This window comes from Nelusetta ayraudi, unplaced genomic scaffold (assembly GCF_046127955.1).
Source record: "Nelusetta ayraudi isolate G7.1 ecotype Tasmania unplaced genomic scaffold, CSIRO-AGI_Nayr_v1 ptg000016l, whole genome shotgun sequence".
In the NCBI taxonomy this organism is placed as follows: Eukaryota; Metazoa; Chordata; class Actinopteri; order Tetraodontiformes; family Monacanthidae; genus Nelusetta; species Nelusetta ayraudi.
In genome coordinates, this window is record NW_027466066.1 from 1,562,725 (window position 1) to 1,586,886 (window position 24,162).

General features: G+C 47.5%; 1 protein-coding gene across 3 annotated transcripts; it reads left to right on the forward strand.

Moving 5' to 3' along the window:
* The first annotated feature begins 11,324 nt into the window (after window positions 1-11,324).
* On the forward strand, window positions 11,325-22,715 carry pdgfbb (platelet-derived growth factor beta polypeptide b). Of its 3 annotated transcripts, XM_076023757.1 has the most exons (8): window positions 11,326-12,184; window positions 17,413-17,512; window positions 18,364-18,417; window positions 19,213-19,406; window positions 19,580-19,768; window positions 19,980-20,763; window positions 20,857-20,997; window positions 21,128-22,715. In XM_076023757.1, exons 1-7 carry the CDS (start codon window positions 12,116-12,118, stop codon window positions 20,985-20,987), a joined length of 1,521 nt encoding a protein of 506 aa, XP_075879872.1. In that variant the 5' UTR covers window positions 11,326-12,115; the 3' UTR covers window positions 20,988-20,997; window positions 21,128-22,715. The 3 variants fall into 3 exon arrangements, with proteins under 3 accessions (XP_075879874.1, XP_075879872.1, XP_075879875.1); XM_076023759.1 differs by lacking the exon at window positions 18,364-18,417 and having other exon boundaries at window positions 11,325-12,184; XM_076023760.1 differs by lacking the exon at window positions 11,326-12,184 and having other exon boundaries at window positions 17,436-17,508.
* Window positions 22,716-24,162: the final 1,447 nt, after the last annotated feature.

Here is a 24,162-nt window from a genome sequence, read left to right on the forward strand (position 1 = left end):
GCATCCTGACATCCTGACAGCGACTCGGCGAGGATAAGGCCGGCGCTCTGCCATTTTTTTTTCAAAACGGGCCGACAGGATCCGTGGCCGATGTGCCGATGTGCGGCCAGATAAGAGAGTATCCACAACAAACCACCACTGGCCATCAAAGTTATCCTACCATTGTTCCCCCCCACACAGAGGAAGTAAGGTTTGTTGTGTTATTGTTGGATGACAGAGAAGGAGCGCTAGGAGGTGCTAGGAACACGACCGTGTGCTTGTGTGCGTGTGTGTGTGTGTGCGCGAGACGCAGCGCGGCGTGTGTCGGAATTTGATTGTCTGCGGCCAGGGGGGGAAAGCCGGTCCGCACGCTGTACCTGAGTCAGAGCGGAAGAGGAGCTTAAGGCTCAGCGGAACACGGAGCTGCGCAGGAAGACACCTGGGAGCTGCAGGGGTGTGTGTGTGTGTGTGTGTGTGTGTGTGTGTGTGTGTGTGTGTGTGTGTGTGTGTGTGTGTGTGTGCATGTGTGCGCGCAAACAAAAGCCAGGCAGGATGAGGAGGGGAATCAAACACAAGCGAGAAGCAAAATCACCCGACCCCCCCCCCCCCCCCCCGAGTCCAGGAAGAGGAAGACGCTTCCGCCTGGTGCGTCACGGCCCCCCCGCCGCCGAAGATTAATGCCGATGGCGGCTGCCAGCGGCCCGGCACGGCGAGCCGGTGACTCAAAGTCAGCGGGCTGGTTGCACTTCCTCTCTTCGCAGTGACGGCATCGGCCATGAGCGACGATGATGAACGCGCTCGCAGGACTTTACAGGAATAGTTCCCGTGTTGGCTTTCAGGCGGTGGTAGGAATTTCCCAAAACCCAAATAACCACTGTACTGTATTGTCGGACCTCGGATGGACACGTACACCAACGATGACGGTCGGGTAGGCGGCGGCGCTCAAACAAAGCGCTGTTGCTGCAAAGCCGTGACTCATCGATAACCAGGCCAGGTTTTTCCGGTCCTCTACTTTCCGCCGTCTTCAGCCGCCCAAGGCCAACACTGGCCGGCCTTGGCCGGTCTGACCTCTGACCTCTGGCATCGGCAAGAATTTGTCAGCCGGAAGGCTTTCCCTCACTGGGGATGTGCAGTCTCTCAAACACCTGCCCACGCCTCGCGTATGTCCACCTTGCCTGAAAGTGACTCATTGTTGTCGTCGGATTTTTTGAGTCATGAAAAAGTCGGAATGGAGACACTGTGAAAGGTCTTCCTGTGAGACGTGTTGTCGCTTTTTCCCCAAAATGATTGAACGTGGAAACGCGAAAACGTCCCGAACTTTGAATTCCGAACTCAGAGGTGAGCGTAATACACGTTACTGGTGCGGGTCGAACTTTTATCACGATCGAGCGTTTTGTTTATTTACTGATATTTTTGAGACAGGGTTGTCTCATTTGTGCACTTCCAACTGTCCATCCATCCATCCACCCACATCCATTTTCTACACCCGCTTCCTCCTGCGTGTGGGGTCGCAGGCAGGTCAACTTGGACTTCCCAATTGCACTTGCATGCATTTTTTTTTGGACAGTGGGATGAAGCTGGAGAACCCAGAGAGAACAACAGCATGCAAACTCCACACAGAAAGGCCCCCAGGGCCCGGGATCGAACCCGCAACCTTCTTGCTGTTAAGTGGCAGTGCTAACCACTGCACCACCGTGCCGCTACTTCCGACTGTTTCCCCTGCAAACGAAGGATTCTTGCTTGAGTTTGTCTCGACTGCATTTGCAACAGTGGTTTTGATGTCAGTTCCATATACTGGCAGGATCTTGATAAATTCCAACCTAAATTAGCCAAGATTCAGGCTGTTCAACCCCTTCTCTTTCTGCTTCGTTTTTTCAGAACCGCTACGGGGTTCTGTTCAAGAGCAATGAATTACACCTCTGAGACACGCAGCCAGTCAGTGAACAAAGCCTGGACCCTCAGCCTGCAGTGGCCTCTTTGCTCCGGTAACTTTCATTCACTGATTCGGCCTTCGACTCCTCCGAATTCCACGCTCGCCGGGACCTTTTTTTTTTTTTTTTTTTTTTTTATTCACGCCGCCGCTGCGCCCGTCGGGTCGCCGTGGCCTCGAAGGAGGAACTCGCATCCGTCCCAGACACCACAGTCCTTGACACAGTTTGTCTGGCCTCCGCGCGCAGCTGAGCCCGGGGCCGCTCGGCAGAGTTTTCTTCCCACTGCGTCTCTGCAGATGGCATTGTTTTCGGACACAATTTTCATTGTGGAGCGGCGTAGGAGGAGGAGGAGGGGGAGGGAGGGAGGGAGGGAGGGATGGAAATGATGGCCGGAGCAGACGCCGAGGCGCTTTTGTACCCGGCGACCCCCGTCGGCAGCCGAGACTCGCCTCCTGCCACCCCCCCCCCCCCCAACCCCCCCATCCCTCCTTCTCCTCGCCCTCCCTCCTTCCCCATCTTCTGGGAGGTAAAGCCTGGATTTCCCCGTTTCCACTCTCCCTGGCTCTTTAACGCTCGCTCTCACCCTCTCATTTAGCGCCACTCCTCTCATTTCCTCCCCTCCCCTTGTCAAAAGCCCTTTTCTTGTGTATGTGTGCATGTGTGTGTGTGTGCGTGCTCCCGTATTCAAAAAGTCCCTACCTGCTCGGATCACAGGAGCGGCACGTACGTTTCGTTCATTCATCATTTTGACAGTTTTCAGAGTCATAAAATCATTTCCTTCGCCATTAAATGCATTCATTCATCGCCGTCATTTTTACAGTCTGGCTAAATTTGGCCGTGCGTGACTTTTCTTCCCTTTGCTGGCTAAGCTAACGGCTACCCCAAGCGCCCCGCACCACCCACCAACACCACACCTAAATAGAAACACGGTTTCGCTTCTCCCTGCTTCCCTCCCCATCGCCAAATCCAATGGATAAGTAATTGCCTCCATGAGGTAATTACCAGGTACGGCGGGAGATATTTAAAACATTTTCAGATGCGCCCTGGTATTCGCCGAGCGTTCCCCCCGCGTCTCCGCTCTGCCCGGGCCTGTCCGATTGTTCGCTTTGATTACAGGCTCCCTCGCCTCCGAATCAAAGCATTAAAACTTCCTACCGAGCGTGCGTGTGCGCGTGAAAAGCGCCGCGCGGGGCGGGCGGGCGGGCGTGCGTGCGTGCGCGGACGCGCGTGCACGACATACGTGGCCGTGAATGCAGGTGTGCAGAGAGAGACAGAGAGAGGGAAGAATGTTGCACCGAGGATTTGACGTCTCTGTAATTTATGGCACTCTGAAGATTTTTTTTTTTTTTTGACTTTCGGCGAGCAGCTGTATGGCAAGACAACAAAGGGAGAGGAGCCACCGAAATTACAAAGGTCCCCCCGCGGGGCGTGTCGCGGCCGTTACCTGACGCCTCCTGACCTTCTGCGCGAGAGGGCGGGGGCGAGAAACCTGTTCGCCGGTCGTTTCCAACGCCCCTCGACCCTCCCTAATAGACCCGACGGAGGCTTTGAGGCGGCGGACTGGGAACAGGTGCTGGCGTATTAACGACTAGCCTGCATCTGCCAGCGGGCTGACGAGAGCCGTTTGATGAATCAAGCCGGGTCCTTTGATCCGGGGGGGAACGTCAGTGCGTCTGCCGTCAGATTTGAATTATTGATGAGTAAATGAATCCATGAGGGGGAAGGGGGGGGGGTGGGGGAGGTGGGGGCCTGCCGTAGGGATGTGTTGAACATGTTGGGTGGTCTCGCGGTGAAAAGGGGAATAGAAGATGATGAATTCTGTTCAGAATACTAATGGTTCTGGGTCTGTCTTGTAATTGATTCAGTTATGTTTTGCATTGCATACATTTCTTGCTCATGTTCTTTTGATCTATCTGAATTCACTTGAGACTCCTTGCAACAACGGAATTTCCCCAATTTGGGATCAAGAAAATCTATCTATCTATCTATCTATCTATCTATCTATCTATCTATCTATCTATCTATATGTCAACATTTGAAAAGTGTACATAAATGACTATGATTCAGCACGTGTTTAAATCACACCCCTGTTTTGAGGGTTCAATTTCGTGACCTTGTGACCTTCACATCAGGCGTTGGTTGGGAAATACAGAGTCCAGGGTTGATTACAAAACACGTTCTGCCATCTAAGGTGCATATTTACGAGACAGACAAGAAGCTATAATCAGCATCATGCATAGTTCGGCACAATAGATCCGCAGAAATGTAGCAAAAAAACAAAACAAAACAAAAGGCTGCTACGCGGAGAACGTCACGGCAGCTACGGCAGAAAGTGATGTCACGCGCCCTCTGTGTGCGTTGCTCCCCTGCTGCCTGTTCACCGGCCAGGTGTTCGTGTTAATGCGCGCGGATCTCCGCTTCCTCCCTTGCCGCTGGAGCCGTTTGGCCTCCCTCCCGACGCTGTGTCTATAAGAAAACAAATAGGGACGACACCGCTCGTCGCTAATGATACGGCGGTTGCGAAAGTGGGTAGCCTAAAATTGTAGTTTACGGGAAAACGAAACAACACGGAAAAAATACCAGGAGGGACGTCCCCATCGCTCGTGCTTATTTTGTCACCAGACGCTGTCTGAAAAATAGTGACGGCCCCCTTTTATCTTCTCTTCCTCAGCGGAGGTTCAGCTGCTGCGCTATGGGCGGCTGAGGAAGTGCAGGGACCCGGTTTGTTTTGGTGCACATGCAAGGCACAGCTACGGCACGAAAACGTGAAAGCCTCAAAGCAAAAAGCTAAAAAAATATATCTATATACTCTATATATACACATCATGGTCACTCATGGTCACTAAAATAAATAATAATAAAGATCTATCGGTCTAATATATATATATATATACATATATATATATATATATATATATATATATATATATATATATATATATGTATATATATTTTATTTTATTTTTTATATTATTTTATTTTTTATATTCACCAAAGGAAAAAGGCACTGGGTTTACACCTTGCAGAAGAATGAATGAAAGGTGATGTTAGCAGCTCTGATGCAAAGAAGCTACAAACTTGCATCCACAAAATATAGTAAGTAGTAGTAAGTAGGCATGCTTATCCTGCATGTTAAAGACCTTTAGATTGAGTGACAATCAGTATGTTAGGGACACCCCCAAATATTGACGGTTATTTCTCGCACACTGGTGTCGGAGATGGACAAAATGTGGAGAAGTGTAAAATTTGCAAATATATATATAAGACAAGTGTGTTATTCTAATCATTACTTACTCATACTATTGCTTACTTAATACTTGCGCTTGCAGGATAGGAAAGGATAGGATAGGATAGGATAGGATACCCTGTTTCGTTTGTTTTTGTCATTTTACACGATTGACCTTTAGCTTCAATTTTTTTTTTCTACCTCTATGGTATTTTGAGTCATACCACGACTGCGGGGTCGTCAGGATCATCCTGTCTGTTCCAGAAAAGAACAATGTCATGTTCAGGATGTGAGCGTGACAGGACAGCCCAGTGACACGGGTGACACAATTCATCTGTGTTAAGGAGCCTCGAAAGGTCATCATACTGTTTTGCTTTGGCTCTCAAAGATTTCATCTCAAGGGACGTTTTTCAGATGCTCCCCTTCTCCTCCTTCCTCCTCTTTCTCCTCTTCCTCCTCCTCGCATATTCCAGCTCCCGAAGCGAACGCGCAGCGGACGTGTTTCAATTTCTGAGAGGGACAGCAGATGACGGGCAGCGACTCACTCAGCGCGGCGTCATCAGGAAGCCAGCCTGTAAACAGGAACGGCTGGGAGGAGGCCTGAGCCACTTTTGCAGAAAAGGTTTATGGAAGCATTTTTAGACCGCCAGCTACAAACATGCCCTCAATCTTGTCGTCCCACCGCCCGTCTCTGTCCCTACTGTGACTTTTCTCTTACGAGATGAATCTGCGGGACCACACAGTTAGCTTTTCGCCTCTAGCTTACAACTTCCTGGCTGCTAAGAATGCAAAATGCTAACTTTAATCTGATTATTTTGCTCTTTTTTTAAACAAAGGTACACATCCAACATTTTTTTTAACCATTGGCAAGACCCTCATCTAAGTCTCCAGTTGCAGTGCAGCAGCACTTTGTTGGATTTAATTTAAATGTTGCCATTTTCAGTGGGGAAAAAAATAAGTCAAAGTCAAGCTGCATCTACACAGTACATTACAGCATAGCTGAAACATGGTGAGAGAGACACACACACAGGGACAGATACAACTTTTTTGGAGCGGAGGAAAACCAGACATTCCCCATGGACGTGTTTATACCCAGCAGCGCAGTGTCGTCCGTCCTCATTGGATCAGCTGGTGTCAGCTGGTATCAGCGGAATAGCTGCCCAACAGAAGGTCAGTGCAGTTTGGGGGAAGAAAAAAAAAAAAAAAAAAAAACGCTGACAAATGGTGAACACCTTGGTTAAACAACAAAATGTTCGCCATAGGGTGAAAAAAAAAAAAAGCTGACTAGGATGGAAGATTTTTTTTTTTTAATGCAGTGAATATATAGAGAATAAAATTAACATACAAATTGATGAGAATGCTGCTAATGCAGGTGCATTATTAAGTATGACGCTCTTAAGTGGAGCACATGGCAGTACGGGTTAATGGTTTAGTGTTTATGTTTTCGGGGGCGCACTCAAATGCGTTGCATGTGTATGTGTACACGTGTGGACACAAAACATTTTCATTGTATTGATCAGGATGAGATGTGTTGCACAGCAGCGACCTAAAGTACATCCTGCCATTAGTTTGCAGGCTGCAACCTTGGACAGAAGCAGCTGCGAGAGGCGTCAGAGCATCTATGACCTCAGGACGATGCCTGATAGGTTGCCGTGCATCAGGTTTGCACCAACTGGATCATTTCACGTGAAATAAGAATAAATACATCACTAAAACTGAATAAAAACCGAGCATCTCGCCCCCTGCTGGTCTGGCTTCAGGCCTGCGCCTCTCTTTCTGTATGTCGCGTAGCTCCCCCTCGGCCTCGTCTTGTTGGATGAAGTGCATTCCAACAATTCTTCACTGTCAGTCTTTCTCTGCCTCTCTCCTCGAACACCATTTGTCAGCTGCTGCTGTCGCTGCTGCTGACAGGAGGCCTTTTCTCCAATGGCCGGGGCCACGCGCAACTCAGACGCGAAGATGCAAAACTGCAACGGAAAAACTCCGCATTCGGCGCATCTGAAATCCAGCGCATTCGGTGAACGTGATCCGAATTACAAAGGCGCTGGATAAAAGTTCAAACCAACCTCCTTTACTTACGGTTGCTCGCCTTACGGCCGGTTCCAGCGCATTGCTCATGTGGAAACCTGAGAGGCATGGCAGAGCGGTCGACCTCGAGGCCGCGGGGTCCAGCTAATTACTTCCCATTAGTCCATTCGGTCCACATGATCCCCCATTATCTCGCAGACACGCGCTGAAGAAAGCCTTATCCCCGCAACCAATCAGAGGTCAAACCGCCTCCCCCTTTTCTTTTTTTTTAACCGTCGAGGGCACACCTCGGTGTCGCCGCCTTTTGTCCAAAGGCAAATACCGCCGGTTGGCGTTTTTCCTCCGGAAAGAAGGCGCCCGCGCGGCCCGTGGGCCCAACTATGCCGTCGCTGCGTCAAATTAACCGCTGGAGATGTCGGGCCCTCGCCGGAAGAACGCACGAAACCAAATGCCATCATTGTTCGGCGGGAGATTAGTTCAGGGTGCGCTGACCTTCTCCGGATCTTCTGAAAAGCACAGAAATATTTGAGCGAGTGCTGTCATTTCTCACTCGATTGTTAGGCATAGAGGGCCCTCTGTGCTTGCGGTCATGGCGAAAATCGCTGGCCGGCTCTGGACGGCGAGCCCGCGCTTGTGTGTGCGTGCGTACGTTCGTGCGTGCGTGCGTGCGCCTGTTTAAGGGAGACCATATTCGAAAGGGTTCTCCCAATGTGCATCCTTAAGATCGTTTCTGCATGCGCGCTAAAGCACGCGCTCGCCACTACGCATGCAAAAGTTTTCGTTGGTGCAAAGTTTTGCACGCTGTCCTTTATGTCGTATTTTTTTATGGACGTCTCCTATTAAGTTGTCGCCCCTGCAGGAAATGATTGATGGCCCATCCCCGGCGAGATTGCGTTCAAATGCGGCAGGCGCAGGTGTGTGAGCGAGGAGGGAGTGGTGGTAGGAAAAGGCCGACGGAAGACGGAGAGAATTTGCTATTGAGTGCGATGTGACTGCAGGTCCCGGCTGGGAAAATCCCCTCCTCGGATGAACCGGAGCTATTTTATACATCATCCTAGTCCGAGCTAGCTGCTACACTACAGAGGCGCTAGAAAACATTTGGAATAAGGAGGCAGACCTTGAAAGACGGTTGAGGAGGAGTCCGCCGGTTGTAATCTTTAAAGCGAACCATTCAACACTTTTATATGTCAGTTGAGTCAGGTACCGACTGTTGGTGAGATGTTAAACTGCCGTTTGTACTCCAAGCTCCAAGGTCAACAGCGCTGTGGTGTTTACATCGAAGCTCTTCTCACAGATGGACCAGAGTAAAACAATTCCTTTAATCCCCAAAGTGCCACTTTTGCTCTTCGTTTGATAATAAAATGGCAAAAAAAAAAAAGAAGAGAGAAAATGCTGATAAAACAGCAGCTGCTGCGGCACCCAGGCTAATCTCCAATCAGGCTTGTGGTCATTTCCTGCATTTCTTCTTCTTCTTCTGAGGCTTCTGAGGGCAGCTTGGCGCAATCTCTTCCTGGTTTTGTCACAAACCAAAAGCAAGGTGATTGGTGGCGGAACCCTCAGGCCGACCTAAAAGGCTTTTGATTGGGAGTGGCCGAGATTGATGAGCGCGTTAGGAATCCAGGTGCCGCGCAGTCTTAGCTTTTTTATTGTTTTGGGGGGGGACCTTTTAGAGGTTTTACAACAAAACAAAATCAGAGTCCAGAGCTTCACGCACACAATTACTCCAAATGATTAGTGCGACCACTTCGCGCTGCATCGCCACCATTTCCTCAGTGCCGCGACACCAAGTCACAATTGTGAGCCACGTACCTCCAGCGGCCTTGGGCCCAACGTGCGAATATGAAACAGAGTGTAAATATAGCACCATAGCTCATGCTGTTTCCTCCATAGACTCTTGTTAGAAAAACAATGGCATCCTATTATTCACAGGGCCGTGATTGAACTGGAAGAAAAGACTAAGCGCGGGACATTGTTCGCGACTACAATACGGTGGTGTTGGCGCAAACTGTCGGGATCAGTCTGCCCTGTGCTCAAGCAGCAAGGGAGGGAGGGGGAAAAAGAGCTAAAGCAGAATCTAAGGAGCCTTTCTGATCTTTTACGCTAACATGCTTCACCTTTTCAATAGCCAAGTAGCCGATAAGCTTTTCTCGCTCTCCCTCCTTTCCCCGTCATGTATCATTACACGTTGCCCAGGTCCGTCAGGGTATTGTTAATTAAAAAAATAACTGTTCCTCAAGCATTAGCGGCCATTAAAGGTCACTAATTCTGAAAATAGCCCCCGTGATATTTAGAAACACCTCTGATAGCCAAGCTAGCAGTGATGCTGCGCCAACGAGAGGAGTCCGACATCAGCGTGACCTCTCCGGCAGTAGTCACCACGTAAAGGTCTGTTATGCAATAGGTCGGGTTCGGAGTTGTAGATTAGTCACGACCCCGGAGCGTTGGCACGGCTCGGCTCGGCTCGGCTAGCAGCTTGTTTTAGCTCAAAGAACAACAGCGCAGGCCTGAAATGCACGAGCATTTCAGGCCTGCGCTGAAGTGTGGAAATGTGCTTTTGTTGCAGTTTTCGAACAACAACATCCGCTTGTAGACAGTCAGTGGACAAAATGCCATCCCATTAGCTTGCTCCACTTTTCAGAAAGTGACTGATGAAACCTTTTGTTATGGAAATGAGCCTTTCATGATGTCATAAATGGCACTGTTATCTCCCTGTTCCCCTGTTCCCAGGTTAGTGGCAGCACATCATTTTTAAATACAATTTCATTAAATGGCATTTGATGTGCTCAGATAATTAAAAGATTATTGTGTTAAGTCACGTTTTTCACATCAAAAACAGCTGAGAAATACATCATACATAGTAAATGTAATCAAGGGCCTTGGCTGTGCTGCACATACTGATAAAAAAATTAATAACAGTTAAACCCATCGTAATTTTAGTCCATCACAGTCTGTCTGAAAAAGTACAGTTCATCATTTTTGACAACTGAAAAGTTTGTGCTTTATTTAAACTCATGCAAACAATATGCAGAAAACATGCCCCCTTTAAAAAACAAAACAAAACAAAACAAAAAACCAGTAGATAGAAGTAAAACAAAACAAAATAAACACAATTACCAACTAATTTATGAAGGGATCAAAAACTGAGGTTCCACACATTTGCTCGCCGTAAAGCCGACGGATCCTAGCAACATCTTTTAATGTAAACATAAACATCATGGTTCACACGGTTCGATTCTCTCATAACAGAAACACTAACCCTATTTTTAAACCTTTTTTTTTTTCCGAGCCGAAATATCAACTGTAGCCTCTGGGCAATAAGTCACGCTCAAGTTAGCTCTTGTGATTATTGCAAGTTAGTTTCCACGCTACCTGACTCACAATAGCCACATAAACGCCCTGTCTAGAAGTTGTATTTTGCCTAAAACATAGCGGTAATGTCTGTGTTTCAAATCAGGTGGAGGGGCCGGTGTATTTTCTGGACACTTCCATGACGACAGCAGAGTGGAAAAATGTTACGCTCTGTAATGTATGTTACAGCAAGTGTCCATTGGTTAGAATTTGTTTCCCATGAAACTCTAGATAGTAATCTTTGACTGCCATTTAGATTAGAACGTCCCCACCTGTTTTTCTTTCTTTTCTTTTTTTTGTGTGAAATTTTTAATTAAGGAGATAACTGAACGCAAACTTCCTCAATCACTCACATTTCAGAACAAAAAAGAAAATTATTCTTGTCTGAGACAATAACATCCTCGTGATGCTGCTGTGTTAAATTCTGAATTATGTGGCTCAAAAAAAAAAAAAAAAAAAAAAAAAAAGAGGATCAGACAAGCCCACAGGACTTGGCTCAGATTCGGGGACGTCTGCATAAATGATTCACGACTGGTGGTGGGGAGAGGGTGGTTGGGTTGTGTGTGTGTGTGTGTGGGGGGGGGGGGATATTGAGTGGCTTGCTGTGAAGCTTTTGTGTAGTCGGGCGATCATCGCCCATTCCACAGGCAGGGGGCGGGAGAGAGAGACTTTACACTGCAGACTAGAGGGGGGGGGGGACCGGAGCGGCGCAGGCTCCTGGAAATCTGCCTTCTCGCCCCCTGCGTCTCCCCTCCCCTCCTCCTTCTGCTGCACGCAGGCACCAAACATCAACACCACCAGCGGCAGCGGCAGCAGCAGCAGCAGCAGCAGCGGAGCTGCGTAATCAGGCAGGTCCAGGGGGCCGAGGCGCACAGCTTCTCTTGTTGATAAGACTCCTTGGAAGGAGCGCAGCGCAGACGGAGCTCACCGTGCGACGTTCATTTTTTTCTCGTTCTACTTCGGCGACACACTTCTAATTTTTTTTTGGCGTTGGAATTTACGAATCACGGTTATAAATCCTGGACTCCTCCTGCTGCGATAAAAAAATAAAATAAAAAAGAAGAAGAAGAAGAAGAAGAAGAAGAAGAGAAGAGAAAAAGAAAAGAAAAAGAGCATCGCGACTGCTTGGGACTTTAACTTGTCAACTCTTCTGGATTATATATTTAATGAGATCATATTATGGTGGAAGTGTCACTTGAACATTTATTTGCATCGTAGGGATCTTCGTATCCACCGACGGCAAGAGCGACGAGGGCTCGAATTAAAACTTGGAGTTAACCACTCTTCCGTTTCATCGGGGATTGTTTTATTTTTCAACTTCTTCTTTTTTTGTTGTTTTCCCCGTGACCGGGGGCTTTGCCTCGCGCCGCTTCTTCTGCTTTTTTTTTTCTCTCCTCCTCCTCCTCCTCCTCCTCCTCCTCCTCCTTCTTCTCATTCTTCTTCTACGGATACCGGAGCGCGAGCGCTGGGAGGGGAGCGTCGAGGTACGCGCAGCCCCGCACGTCGAGCCGCTGTCCCCTCGCGCGCAGTGCTGAGCAGAGAGGGACTCTCGCGCCGCCATAAATGCCCGGTCCGTCGCGGAGGCTCGAGGCTGGGCTGCAACATGAGCTCGTGGGTACAGCTGCTGCTGCTCGCGCTGCTGGCCGCGTGTCTGCGCTCTGGCGTCGCCGAGGTACGTCTTCAAACTACTCGCTGTACGCACACTCACACTCACACCACGCACCTGGGGTGACACACACCACGCACTTTATCACACACATTCTTTATATATATATATATATATATATATATATATATATATATATATATATATATATATATATATATATATATACATATATATGTGTATATGTATGTATGTATGTATATGTATGTATATATATATATATATATATATATATATATATATATATATATATATATATATATATATATATGTATATATATATGTGTATATGTATGTATGTATGTATGTATGTATGTATGTATGTAAATATATATATATATATATATGAAGCAATGAAGCATCAGATTTTATTTTATTTTATGCTCTGATTTTATACTATAGTTGAGAACATTGCATGCCTTTTATTTTTTACACTAGTTCCCTTTTCAAGCTGCTGTAAACGTACATTTCTCCTGGAGATATAAAGGATCTATCTAGTATACAATTCTTTAGTTGACATTACTCCCCCACTTTTTTTTTCTATTTGCCCTTTTGTCATAACAACAACTCAAGCGTTTTATTGGCTTTTTTTTTTTTAATCGTACACGTGCACTGACAGCTTCATGGTGCTCCCATAAAAAGTATGCCGCGCTAAATAAACGTGGGCTCGGTTTAGTTTAGTCCCTCCGCGGGGCTGTGGCACCTACTTCAAAGCGGGTTAACTCCCATATTAACTCACGAGAGCATTGGGTAAACACTGCCGTTTATTTTTATGGAGTTAGTGCACCTGCTCCGTCAGCCCACTTTAAAGCGCCACTGTGAGTGTGTGTGGGTGTTTTTTTTTCCACCTGAAGTCTTAAAGTTCCAATCTTATTATTCCCACATTTCATTGACTGCTAATAGGCCGCTGCCACTGGCACAGTGACGTCACCGCTTTCTGGCCTGGCGCGTGATTTGTGACGACTCATTGGTTGCCTGCCCGGCACCTTCTCAGGAGAGCAGGCCTCACCAGCATCTCCACCTCTCCCTTAGCTTGAAGAAGCTAGCTAGCTTGCTGGTGTGTGCATGCTGTAGACCAGGCATGGGCCACTATGGCCTGGGGGCCATATGTGGCCCGTTAAGCTTTTTAATCCAGCCCGCAGAACTTGTAGTCATTGTATTGATAAAAAGTAAGTCATAAAAAAAGCTGCATTTCATCCATTTGATCAGTTTTTCAAGAGTCATTTCAATAGAGAGCTAAATACCGTGAGGCTTCACAGACACATATTTTGTTGTTGGCCATTTTCAGTTGACATTAACGCACATGTTTTCTACATATCCCATGAACATTCCGTCCATCTGCTCCTGCTCCGGCCCCATCTGTCAAATTCTAGAACCCACTGTGGCCCACCAGTCAAAAAGTTTGCCCACCCCTGCTTAAGACATTGACAAGGGAGTCAAACAGACGAATGAGAAAGCAGCCAAGCGTTGGTTGTGTTGTTCTCTTCTGGGGCCGCGCCACTTGCAGAGGTGTCATGTGCTGCTCATCACAAGGGGACTGATCCTGCAATGGCGTAGCTCCGGCGGTGTGTGGATGGGCGAGACCCTCTCGGGAAACGACTACTATTCCTGCCATTGCATATGAATGTTGGCCCAGAGGCGAGACTCACGCTGGGTCGTCCTCTTGTTGCACGACGAGCCCGGGAACAGAGGAGCGTGCGCCCTCGCAGCTGGCTTGCTCACGTGGTGCCTTCATGGACGCTGATCCAGATGTTAAGGCAGGGCCGTGTATCAGTCAGCGAGCCGGGTAATGGTGTAACACCGCGCCGCGAGAGGCCACAGCTGAAAAGGAAGTCTGCTGGAATGAGAATGAAAAAAAAAAAAAATCTAATTCCATGGATGAGATGAAAAATGGAACAGCACGAGACGTGTGTGTTTGTGGGGTGAGACGTCGTGCTCACTTTGAAATGGTTTTGTTGCATAGTCATTGGTATTCATAATAGACTTCAACACCGGGTCTGCTGTAGAAAAGCAGGTCTTTCTGCGAGGCCCGAGTCAAACACGGGCGCGTGATTGATGTGCAGAGTCTAACTGTCTGCCGAGGTCAAGCAGGAAGACAAAACTTAACCAGGGGTCTCGCCGAGGTTAAGTGAGGCCTCTGGATAACCGACATTATGTCCCATGTCGAGGGAGAACAATCTGTATGTTTGCCTCTGTGCAGATTTCATCTGTGCTTCTGACCCGCGCTATTCATCCCCTCTGCGAGCTTGGAGTGCGGGTCAGTTGTTTAAGAAACGAGAGAGAGACAGAGAGAGGTCAAAACATACACACAATTAACAAGGCGTAGGAAGTGTAGATTCGAGCAGGGAAACAAAGACGGCACAACCCATTTTCCGACACGCCTTAGTTGTTTCATTTTTTTTTAAATTATTGTCATTGTCTCCAATGACAAGTGAGAAAATTGTGTTCTGAAGTTACTCGACGTGTCTTGAAGGCAATCACACATAAAATTGTTTGGCTTTTCATCGGAAAAGGAGATCACAGTCAGTTCTCAGCCAACCTGTAATTGACAGAAGCCGTACAATTTCATCGACATTCGTTTCCCATTATGGCTCCACGTGAGAGCTGATTTAAAGCTCGGCGCGGCTATGATTTGCAACTCTAAATTTCTCGCCCTCACATCTCGTTCCGTTTTACGGCTTCTATAAGAGCCATGCATAAAAGAGCGCTCAAATTTGGACAAGCTGTGTCTCTCAGAGGGAGGCACTTCCAAGGGCTTTGAGGTACACAGCCAGGAATTCCCCCTCGTCTCATCCCAAGGTTATATACTACAGCAACTGTGACATGATGGGCAGGGGGGGCTTTTGTACGTGAAGACGTGAAAACCATAAAAAGACATTATCTCCGACCTTGTCTGGCCTCGAAAGGGAGGTGTTGATTTAATGTGAAAGCCCGTCTGTGGCTGACTAACAAGAGACCTCAGCGTGGCGTCCTTTCATTTGGCTCCGGGCAACTTTCCTTCAAGTCACCGGCGATGATGATTACAGCGATGAGAAACCCGACGTGCGCTCAAATTTGGCTGGCACATTGCAGCACGTGTGGGCTTAGGTTCGCTGACCACATGCCAAACCGCGCACGTGCACCACCGTGACGGCAAAGGCAACGGCTGCGGCTTCTGTTGCCGGCAGCGAACGCAACCTCTCTAATTACGGACGATTAAACGTTCCTCCTGCGCGTACCTGGAGTTCCTCAGTATGTCCAGCAGACCTTCGGGATTGGGAGCTTCGCTGTGGCTGGATTGCCTTCAAGTGTGCCAGTATTCTTTGAGTCAGACACACTTAACTCAATGCTCATGATTTTGCATGTTTGCAACGATCCAGTTCTGTACTTGTTTTCACTCCTTCACTTTTCATCCCTGAGTCCTGGAGCAGACTGACAGACAGACAAATAACTCTATATTCAAAACACGTCATTCGGTCCTCATTTTGCAGACCTCTTGCGAGGATCTCTCAGTTCAAAGGTTCTCGCGGAAAGCAGATGTTTTGTTGCACCATCCGCACTGTTGGACACCGACCAAGGCACGATGTCGTCAGAGGGCGGCACAAACACCTGGCTGGAGGGCGCATCATTAAAGTGGGAGAGACGTCGGTGACGTATCCCCGTCTGAAAAGCGTGACACGCGAGCAGAATGCAAAATCAGGGCCTCTCCTATATCTTGGGAGTTCACGAAGACACACCACATTGGCAAAGTGACGTTCGCGTAGCCCACGCAGCGAGAAAGGGACTATTGCGAAAATGCACGGAACAGCGCCAACATGCTCGGTCGCCCGGAATATATCCACAGGTGTTTTATTTATCATGAGATGACGTGTTTGCGCCTTCGTTTCCTGCGACACAAATCGTCCTGACAGTGGCTACCGCCGCGGACAAAAGGCCCACATCCGATAATTAACGTCTGATATAATTAGCCCGGGTTTGTTCCGTCGGCGAGAGGGGAAGAGAGCGGCCGTGATGACTCCTCTGGGGGGCATCGGTGGATCTGCGACGAGAAGTCGTCAGGCGGCGTAATACAGCAGGCATTTCCCCCCCTCCCCCGTGCCCCCCCCCTCCCCGCCTTAAAACTCTCCGGCGGCCGACCAACAATGGGGGAAAAAGTCGAGAGCGTACTGCGTACTGTAACGGGCAGGATGGGAACGCGCGTTCGTTCATGGGACGGCTGCTTCCTTTGGCCTGGGACCTGTTTCCCGTGAGGATCTATTTTCTCCTCCGCAAAACCTGAATAGAAAACAGCCCCCCCCCCAACCCCCGACACTCTCACACGCACTCACGCAGGCACACATACGCACAATTCTTTTCCTTTGACAATTGTGTGAATCTCCGATGAAGCCAGTGATTGCGGCTGTTAAATCGGTTAGCTTTTTGGGATCGCCCCCTCGTCGCGAAACCACCGCCGAGTTCTTAGGCGAAGGACTTGCGTCCCGACCCCCCCCCCCCCCACCCTCCCCATTTCTTCCAGCGCGTCTTTGATTCATCCATTATCCCTGGCTTTTTTTATGCGCCTGCCTCCTCTCCTCCCTGTGTCACGTCTACCCCCCACTTCCTGACTCCTTCCTGACTTCTCTGACCCCTAAATGTTAGCAGATGACAAGACACAACGCCAATAGTCATTCACCCTGCTCTTAGTGACCATTGTGTGTCTGCTTTGGTTAATACTGACCTCCCGCCCCCCCCTCCACCCTCCAAGCTGTTGTACCCCCTTAATGACTCAGAAGGGGAGGGGAGGTTGTCAGTCCGTGGAGTCGCTACCACTTGAAGCACTATCCGCTGTGGTGAGATGAAAAAAAAGGAAAGGGGAAAAAGCTGACGAAAATCCACGGCATTTTTAGATGAAGCAGCTCTGATTTCATTGCTTTGCGACAATCAACAAGGTCCGCTCGGAGCAAAAGTGGCGTCACCACTGGGTTTTCCCTGCTAAGTAGTTCTACTGATGGAGTGCTAGAATTGTTCTGCATTTGGATACCACCATGTGAAACCTTGCCAAGGCAGTCTACAGGGACCCTGCCACTTCCCACTATTGGATTCGCGCAGAATGGGACACACTGTGGGAAATCTTCAAATAGCTGCTCTTTTTTAGCCGTTTGAAGGCTGAGAAACGGCTTCAGTGTCTCGCGCCATACCCTTTGAAAATAGGCCCAGTGTAAATGTGTTGCTTTGATCTTATATGTTGGGTGTGTGTGTGTGTGTGTGTGTTTCAGGGGGACCCTCTGCCTGCAGCTCTGGTGGAGCTGGTTAGAAACAGTCCCATCTCCTCCATGGAGGAACTTCAGATGATGCTGTTCCCCTCTGACTCCGTAGGTAAATAACAGCTAACACCGGAGCGGAATCTGTGTTTCTCCGGTCTTGTCTTCAGTTATTTCTTTGCTGAATCTACTTTTAACCAAATACTTTTTTCCACCCCTCAAAACTAGCTGCTAAAAATCCACACAATTCACCTTTAAGTCTTTTTTTCATTGTCACGTTTTAAAACATTCTTATACCATCTTTGTCCAACTTTCCAATTTTATGGACAACATTTAACTTTAAATTACAGCTTTACAAACTAATACAAGGTTTATTAGTTTATTGTAGTTATGCTGGGTAAATAAATATTCAGACTGAACGCATCACATATGTTTGTCTGCCCAACTATGTGTGACTTGAGGCCAGTCTAGCAGTATCTTGGCTTTCTCACACCCAGGGAGTAGTAGTGAAATAGACAACTTATAGGCCGAATGATGAGGCTTCTAAGTCGGTTTGCTTACTTTACTCCTTTGGACACATTCATTTCCTAATCTAAGGAACAAATCGTCGACACAAATAGAAACTACGTGGCGGATTTCAAGTTAAATATACAAACAAACACATGGTAATGCACTCAGTAGTTAATCGTAACGAGCTGAAATCTAACACAACCCAAGCGAGTGGCTCCCCAAACTGTGATAAGCAAATGCCAGTGTAATAAAACCATTCAAGACAAACAAGAGGGAGATTAGGGTGCAAACCAGCCCAACTACCTCTGTGTTTCTCCAACTCTTGTCTTATCCTGTCAATTGCGCTTATTGTTGCTACAGTAGAGGGTGGAATTTTTATTTTTTTTTTTGAAAAAGTCACAGATATCACAGGCCGCTTTATTACAAGTCCAATGCTGTACTTGTTTATTGTCTTAGATGAGGATGACGGGCCTGCAGCCATCGGAGGTCATCGACTACCAAGGAGCCTTGGTGAGCGAAAACGCCCCCCCCCGCCCTCAGTGCTCTCCACTGTGTTGTCAGACACACTGGTCTCCTCTTGTTCCCAACTTCATAGCAGTAAATCTCATTGATATAAAATCTGTTAGAAATTTAATACGTGTGTTCTTGTTAAGAAGAAATGAAGAAAGGGAAAAAAAAAAGGGTTGGCATGTTGATCCGACAGTACAGTTGAAATATGCTCGAGTGCCGGCCGGCGGAGCTGGTTTTTCTCATAAATGAAAAGAGCGATCTGTCTTCATTAGGAGGACTGCAGACATGCTCAGTCTGCCTTTTGTGGGGATGATTAATGCGACATGTGTGGCTCAAGTGAGACGTTAAAGTCTGTCCGAATAACCTTTTATTTCATTATCGATATAAAGCAGATGCCTGAACGAGACATTGTGATAAATTAAATAGATACTTCTGACCTTTACTAAATCTCCATCCAAACTGTGTTCATTATGCTATCCACTTAACCTCTGCGACGTTCCTTCTAATAACATTCTCTCCTGTTCATGCGTAAAGGACAACCGCAGTGTAATTAACAGTCTAATTTGAAACGGTGTGAGTTTGTCACCCGAAAAAATTGAATGCTACATTTCAGTACTTGGATAATTAGATACATTTTTTTAACCATCTCGTCTTAATTAAGGAGAGAATGCTCAACCCTAACTCTCAAAATTTGCAGAGTGACATTGAATTTGTGAGCAGTTGTGATCAACATTGCATAATTTGCCAAGAAGAACATCCTGTCTTTAATTCCTTGCTGGCTTTTCATCCCTCTAGACGCCCAGCCAGCTCAGCAGGCTGTGTGCAAAGTGCGTACAGAGGTAGTGGAGGTCACCAGGGCCATGCTGGACCGTAGCAACGCCAACTTCCTGTTATGGCCGCCCTGCGTGGAGGTGCAACGTTGCTCTGGTTGCTGCAACGCCAAGAGCCTGCAGTGCGTGCCCTTTGTCACGCACACCAGATACCTGCAGGTAGCCGACCACACACACACACACACACACACACACACACACACACACACACACACACACACACGGGAACACAGAGGATCATCTAAACATTTACGTCCGCGAGATCGCAGGCGGGGGTTCTTGCGTTTGTGTTACTCTCCCCTGACTGCCCGTCTTGCTCCCGACTTCTCCAGGTTGTGAAGATTGAGTACGTCAACAAAAAAGCCACTTACACCAGTGTGGTGGTGTCCGTGGTCGATCATGTGGAGTGCCGATGTCAGGCGGCTCCACGTGCCCCTGTGCCCAAGAAAAAGTCACCTCATAAACATCACGGCCACCAACATCGCAACCAGACCCTCAGCCAAGAACACGGCCATGAGCAGGTACAGTGTGAATGCTGTTTAATTATGTATTTAACATAAAGGACAGACAGAAATAATCCTCTCGGAACAGATGTGGCTTTGTTTGATTTTCCAGAGTGTTATATATGTGTTATATATGGATCTTTTGCATTCTTTGTTATGTATACATACAATAAAAATAATTACTATAAAGTTAATCCAAGACGGCGTGTGTAAAACATTGTGTTCAAAGGTCAAGGTTCACTCAAAGGACGAACTCCATCAGTGGGATGAGCTGAAGCAGAACCAGAGGTCCCACACGGAGGATCTACTGGAGCACCACTGGAACCCCAGAGGAGACACCTTCTCTCAGTCAGAAGGATACAGCCTGGCCGGCGAGGAGGCTTCACGCTCTGGAGAGACTCTTCTTTTGACTCCACACTGGGCCCATAACTCCACTGGACCCCTTGGGACTAAAGACCAAAACCTGGAGAACAAGAATGGCGGGATCTCAGGTGCTGCCTCCGCGGATAATGTTGACATGGATGCAGGGAACAAGGTGGAGGAAGGTGGGGATGGGCTGCTGCTCAACAGGACTGAGGGTAGGGCGGATGAGGCAACGCAGAGTCCATCGCAGCAAGAAGACAAGTCCAAATTTCCAAATAGCCACACGGGTGGCTCCTTCCAAACTGTGACACAAAACCCTCAGTACAACTTGTCACCTGCTGAGGCAACAGGAGACCAAGTTGGAAGTATGTTCAGACCAACCAAAGAGCCAAACCCAGAGCCTCGACAGCTGGGGAGGAGGAGGGACAATGAGACTCCGGAGGAGACCACGTCGTTGCAGGCGGAGCAGAAAAAGGCTGAGCAGGAGACAGAGGAGCTTCTACTCCTTCACAAGAGGCTGGACCAAGAAAAGGAGATACTGAGAAAGCAGCAGATGAAGCACGAGGAGGAGGAACGGCAACAGGAAACGAAGGTGGAAGGTCAGCCGCATGGTAAACCGTACCATCATCTGCATACGACGCAAACACCAGGTAACAGGCTCGATCAAATGCTTAAGACAATGCTCCCAACACGAGGGCAGAGAAGTTATTTTTAGTGACCATTTGTAATCACTTGTGTGACAGCAACAACGTCGACAACCACGCGGCCCCGCCCACCTCCAGTCAACCCCAGACTTCCAGTCCGCCCGAGGAGAAGAATGAGGAAGAATCGCAAACGGATTAGCAAAGCAGCCATGAGAGCGATGCTAATGTAGAACCAAAACAGTGAGTTCTCCAAAATTGTTATCGTTTTTTGTGATACTTTTATTTCTTTATTGATAGTGATCATTAATCCATGTATAAATAAACACAACTGCATCATAAAATGTTCACCATACGTTTTTCTGTGTTTCAGCCACACAATGCGACCATTTGGTGGATCCAGGAACAAAGCGGAGTGACTCCCCCCATTTAAGTTTGTATTCACCTGTCAGTAACCTGCTCGTCTTGTGAGACCTCCCCCTGTAACACTACTAATGAGCGTGTGGTGAAACCTGTAACTACAGCTGGATCGGATAGAGTAAGACAATGGATTTTAAGGAGCGATGGACCTTGACAAAAGAAGACTGACAAAGCTGTGCGCCAGCACAGATCCTGTTTGGGGAAGTGAAGCTGCGTCGCTGCAGAGCTGTGGAGAGAGAAAAAAAAAAAGTGCAATGTCGAAACTCTTCTGGAAACCTTTGATATCAACGGAGAGAAATGCACTCGCGGCAAAACAGAAGAAAGTCCTTGTGAGGCCGAAAAACCCGAGTTTGTTTTCTGAAAGACTTAATTCAACGGCAGCCGCAATCAGACTGGAATACAAAGTGCATTTGTTGGCAAAAAAAAAAAAGGTGGGGGTGAGGTGGGTGGGGTCGGGGAGCAAATAGGACTGCACGTAACTCTCCTTGTCATTAAATAACCCGAGAGACAATCGGTAGCCACCAATTAATGTCAAATAAACAAGTGGGCTGAGCGTAAAATACTGCCAAGAGTCACATACAGAGGGCTCAGTCTTGGGAACATTTCTCATAGTAAAAGGTCTGATATCATTTATTAGGTCAAATGGCCTTGTCTTTAACCATATTTAATTGTATTTAACCCAACCACAAACACTGGAATCACAAAAGTGATAAAGAGACATACAGAAGATGCATCAGTGAGTTTTGTCTGTTGTGAAAAAAAAAAAAAAAAATCTCATTACAGGTCTAGGGGGAAAAAAAAGTAGCTGTCTGACTACAAGGTGATGGTGTTCCATTTGTGTATTGTTTCGTATTTATTTATCCCAAAATGTTACTACTGTGGGTTAACTTTTCGCGCTGTGGACGAGGTGGCAGGTGTGCTTGAGACAGAGCTTCCTCCCGCGGCTGGTTTTGAGCGGAACGTGGCGACCTCCAGGACCAATGCAGTGTTCTTCAGTTTCTTCATCCAAGAAATGTGTGTTTTTACGTGTTCGTTTTGTATGCATACGTGTGAGGTATAGCGTGAGTTATGTGCTTGTGCCTACGCCTACATATCCGTCACCTCTGTCCTCGTCCACACGCACACACACACACACACACACGCACACACACACACACACACACACACACACACACACACACACACACACACACACACACACACGCACACACACACACACACACACACGCACCAAAATGTCTTGTTCACTCCTCGATTAAGTGTCTTTCCAACATTGTTTTCGGCAGAAACAAAAACATTCCTTAGTGACGTTAGGAGGTTGCGGTGACCCCCCCCACTACCTGTTCTATTAATGGAAAACATTCTGCGCTCGCGAGCGCACTCGCGGCAAACTTTTTGGAGTCGAAACCTACAGAGGGGCACCTAAACCTTTCCTACGTTTCTCCCTGTCTTTTCTATCCCCCTTAGTCAAAATCGTGTAGAAACACACTGGCGATGTTATTCAGTAATCCTCGATCAATCATGACCTTAAATTATTTTCCCCCCCAAAAAAGAAGAGAGAAACTTAAAACTGTTACTGATAAACGCATTGTATGAAAAGAAATGTTGAAAGAAATGAATGTGATAACTTTCCACCTGAAGTTATTTTTGTATGGATATAAGAAGCTCATGTGCTCAGAAAAAAAAAAGACCATTGTGTGATTATTCATTCTTCGCGAAATTCCCGCCTTCACAGCTGTCACATCGGGGGCGTGCCGGTGCGACACCGACTGGATCGCTCATCACTTTTGGACCCATTACACAACACGGCACTGAGGTTTATCTTTTAGTTAAGATTGACACACATGCGCCTTGCATATTACTTGATGAGTCCTTTTCAACCAGTCCATTTTTCATTTTCCTGACTCACTTTACCACAGGCAGCTGCTTCTACTTTTAATTGTCAAATGAAACCCCTGGTAGTCCATCAGCCTAGAAGCCTGGAGCTGTGTCCCGTGCTTGTACTCAGTACACACTTCCTTTAGGATGGCAGTTTGGCAATGTTCTCCCATATCATGCACGGTACACACTTACTAGGAGTAACAATTAATATCTAACCGCAACCCAATTTTATGCCCTGTTAAGCACAGTGTTGCCTTCAGTTTGAGAGAAAAACAGTTTTGACCTTTTTTTTTTTTTTAGACCTTAGGCTTGAATTATCTGAATTTTACTCCTAGTTTTTTTTTATTTATTTTTTTATTTAACAAGCTCCCTTAGCCTCTGCGTCAACCTTTCTAATCCCCTCCTGCTGACCCCTTTGTCCCGCTGTGTATTCTGCTATATTTTATTGCCCCGCTGCCAGTCTCACACGGACACACTACTGCTAAACACCAACCACTCTCTAAATTCAGCATTGAGGTGGGATGCCTGCTTTTCTGCAGGTTTCCCAAAATCCCCTTCCCCTCCCAAACGCCTCTGCTTGTTGACTGTGACAAACACTCTCTCTTCTCTCAAACACACACACACACACACACACACACACACACACACATGCATGCACACACGCTCGCGCTCAAACGTGCACGGGGGGTCAACCACCATGACAATGTGGGAGGGTCTCGCAGGGACCGGGGAGTGTGACTAAAGATACTCACTAAAGATGGGCCACAGCTGACTGGCTGGAATTAAAGGATGATATGGCTTGTTGGCTTTTAACAAGGGCGGCACCAAACTACAGAGAAATCGAACAAAGGCAAAGTGCACAGCAACCCGCCGAGCGCCGCTGTGTTTCGCTGCTTCCAGGTCCACTTACGCACTGTTAATAACAAATTAAGTGTTCTGTGTTTGTTCCCGGTGTGTGCGCGCTGAACGCTTGAATTAATGAAAAAGTTAATTCGTTTATTCACTGTTTAACATGGAACGAGACCATCAAACAGGATTCTGGGATGTCTTGTAATTTGGAGCTGATCCTCCTGCCTGCCAAAATTGTCTAGCGTGAGCCAAACAGAG

Coding starts and splice junctions, on each gene's coding strand:
- pdgfbb (XM_076023757.1), top strand. CDS start 12,116: ATGAGCTCGTGGGTACAGCTGCTGCTGCTCGCGCTGCTGGCCGCGTGT. Junction 12,185..17,412: donor TGCGCTCTGGCGTCGCCGAG/GTACGTCTTCAA, acceptor TGTGTGTTTCAG/GGGGACCCTCTGCCTGCAGC. Junction 20,764..20,856: donor GCATACGACGCAAACACCAG/GTAACAGGCTCG, acceptor CTTGTGTGACAG/CAACAACGTCGACAACCACG.